At 47.7% G+C, this 3,484-nt stretch overlaps 1 protein-coding gene across 1 annotated transcript; it reads right to left on the reverse strand.

The window, feature by feature from the left end:
- Window positions 1-551: 551 nt before the first annotated feature.
- On the reverse strand, window positions 552-2,192 carry LOC123128539 (anthocyanidin 5,3-O-glucosyltransferase-like). Its single transcript, XM_044548571.1, has one exon. It carries the CDS (start codon window positions 2,118-2,120, stop codon window positions 657-659), a length of 1,464 nt encoding a protein of 487 aa, XP_044404506.1. The 5' UTR covers window positions 2,121-2,192; the 3' UTR covers window positions 552-656.
- Window positions 2,193-3,484: the final 1,292 nt, after the last annotated feature.

Consider the following 3,484-nt stretch of genomic DNA (forward strand, 5'->3'; position numbering starts at 1 on the left):
CACAGTCATTGATGACTCATGTTACTTAACTAGTTATTTGCCATTTTACTTATATTAACACTCAAAGGTCTTTTTGTAAGGTTTGTAGAGCACACTTTTTTTTTTCTTGTCAAAACATTACTAAAATGTGCTAGATACATTCATATCTAGACAAATGTAAGACAAATTTTATGGGACGAGTGGGATATTTGTGAACGGAAGGAGTTTTTGATTATTTTTTGACATAGCTACCGGCTTATTTCGGATGATAACGGAAGGAGTATGTCACTAAAAATAGCTACATGAATCTTCGACACATTGATCTCGGTAGCACTGTATACCCTGTCGTGCATGGTACACATATGCATTTCTCGATTTATTGCGAGGGGGTCGGGTGTTGGGGGATCTCTACGATACATCTATCTTCCTGCCCCACACCGAATGTCACACAAACGGGCTTTGCTACATCTACCTATCAACGTAAAGCTACGTAAGAGCTAGTTTGGCATGCTCTGATTAGAAGAGAAAATGGCATGGCCCAACCCCGCGAAAATCAGCAAGATTAAGTAAGGTTACGTAGATGGTGTAGATGTAGGATTATTGCACACAAACATACGGTGTTAGCTCTTCCAAACGAAAAAGAAAAAGATAAATACACGCAGTCCCATACTGATGCGTCACCCACTCCCATGGATCACTTCCTCACTGCAAGCCCGATCCTGCCGGCTGGCCACGTCCGCCAGGAACTGGGCAAACGCCAAGCGCGACGACCCGCCGTCGTTGCAAGCCACAGCCGCGGCTTCCATGTACGCCGCCGCTCGTGCCCTGAGCTCTCTACCCTCCTCGGACTCCATCACAAGCCTTACCTTGGCCTCCACCTCGCCGGCCTTGACCAGCCCCTGCTGCCACCCGACCATCTCCGCGGCGATCCCCATGTCCCCCACCATGTGCACCTTGTTCATCTTCTGCTCCGAGTACAGCGGCCAGCACAGCATTGGCACGCCCGCCGTGACGCCCTCCAGCACCGAATTCCACCCGCAGTGCGTCACGAAGGCCCCCGTGGCCCTGTGGCGGAGGACGTCCACCTGTGGCGCCCACAGCTTGACGACGAGGCCACGGCCGTTGGTTCGCTCCATGAACCCGTCCGGCAGGAGCGCGTCGAGGTCCGGGTCGGCACTGGGGTCGTGTGGCCTCTCCGGGTCGTCGCTGACGGGGGTTCGCACAACCCACAAGAAGCGGTGGCCGGACTTGTCGAGGCCGACGGCGATCTCCCTGAGCTGCTTCGCGGAGTGGTTTCCGGTGCCTATGCTCCCGAAGCAGAGGAACACGACGCTGCGGTCCGGTTGGCTGTCTAGCCAGGCGAGGCACTCGTGCCGTTCTTTTGCCTCGGCGTCGGCGATGCTGCTGACAAATGGACCGACGCAGTACACCGGAGGCAATGCCTGGCCGGGGACACACCGAGGATCCCTGAGAGCAGCCACCGCACGAGCCTCCAGCGACTCGAAGGTGTTCACTAGCGTGCCGTCGGCCTCCGGGATCCGGCACAGCAAGGCCATCATCGCCTTGTATGTGTCGCTCTCCGGGTCCTCGAGCACCTCGCCCGACAGGTGCGAAGCCGGCATGGGCGGAAGGCCGAAGAGCTCGAGAGGGGTGTCACCAAGCTCCTTGAAGCTCCCACCGCCCTCTGCGAGCACCGTAGGGAGCTGGGCAAAGGCGACGAAGGTGGCGGCGCTGGAAGTGAACAAGGTGTAGCCAGGGATCCCGAGCCTCTTGACGACGGCGAGCGCCGCATTCGACAGGGAGTCCACAACCACGGCATGGACGCGCATGGAGCATAGGTAGTCGTGGAGGCGGTCGTTGTAGCGGCTCACGAGGTGGAGGTACGTGAGCACGAACTGCCCGTCCTGGGCCAGCTTGGGCGGGTCCTCCACGGCCGGGAGAGTGTGGAAGCGGACGGACGGCATGGAGGCGGCGACGCGGCGGACGACGGCGCCGAAGGCGATGTCCTGCTTGACGCCGGTGTCGATGAGCGCGACGGAGACGGCGTAGCCGTGGTCGAGGAGGGGCCCCGCGAGCCGCATCATCGGGACGAAGTGGCTCACGGAGAGGCCCGGGTACAGCACCACCGTCTTCTTCTCCATGGTCTCTCTCTCTCTCTCTCTCTCTCTCTCTCACGCACACGCCGGCCGGGAGGATATGAACTCGTGACGACGCAGCGCATCTCAACTTTAAAGGCAGAAAAAACTCGGGAAACCTCTTTTTACCGGTGTCGGGAGGTACCCACGGACTACACCCAATCACAATGCGCCACCGCATAGAGTATCTGAAAAATCTTTGCAGTATTCTGTTTATTTGGAACACGCATTTCTCTATCTTGGGTCCCACCATGCACATGCCAAGGACGCATGCATGGTCCTTCTGTGTTTTTACTGTTTATAGTACAGACTTTGACATGCATGTCTCTCACATTATCTCTCCTCTCCATCTCCAAATCCATCGCTTTTAATTCTCTTTTCACTATTTAAATTCTTCATATCTTCAAAACAAAAATTCCATTTTCGAAACTTTTTATATATTTGAACTCCTGGAGCCAAGACCTTTAGAACAAGATCAATCTTGAATATATTGAAACATGTTTAAATTTCAACTTTTGAAATAATTGAAATCGGCTTTCTGAAAATAGTGAAATTTTATCTTAGAATTGAGTGAAACAATTTTTTTAAAATATGTTTTTCATACACATTAGACATTTTTTGGGTGTAAAATACGTGAAACTTGTAATTTCAGATAAGTGAAATCATTATTTTAACATAATGAAATGAGTGAAATCAGTTTTACGAAATTAATCTAACTAGTTCTTTGAAACGAATGAAATATATGTTTTCAAATATGTGAAATCGGTGTTTAAATTGGTCTTTTGAGACGAGCACAATCTGTTTTTGAATGAGTGAAATTGTCTTATTAAATGATTGAAGTATGTGTTTCGGAATAAGTGAGATCAGTGTTTCAAAATGAGTGAATTTAGTTTTTTTTAAATGAGTGAAATCACCTTTTCAAAATGAGCGAAACCATTTCTCTGAAATGACTTAAATATGTGTTTCAAAATGAGCAATTTTTTTTTGCAATGTCATTTCAGTTATTCCAATTCCATTTTCATTTTTTTCACAATGATTGAAACTAATTATTTGAACTCTCAAAGAACTGATTTCAATTCTTCAAAAAAGAAGATTTCAATCCAGTAAAAAACATAGACTAATCAAAATTGAGAGTATGTACGTGTAGTATGTAGTATATAATAATGATTAGGTAGTATATATACTAATTTTTAGGTAGTATATACCATGTTTTGAGTATGCTCTTTTTTACGTACAAATATGTACGTATTTCACAAATATAACAAAAACTATGGGTTCATATGTAATTTTTTCATGTAACTTGCTTTGAAATATCTTAGATATAGTATATGAATATATTTAAAATGATAAAGTAGTATATATATTACCAC

The sequence above is a fragment of the Triticum aestivum genome, chromosome 6A (genome assembly GCF_018294505.1).
Source record: "Triticum aestivum cultivar Chinese Spring chromosome 6A, IWGSC CS RefSeq v2.1, whole genome shotgun sequence".
Classification (NCBI taxonomy): Eukaryota; Viridiplantae; Streptophyta; class Magnoliopsida; order Poales; family Poaceae; genus Triticum; species Triticum aestivum.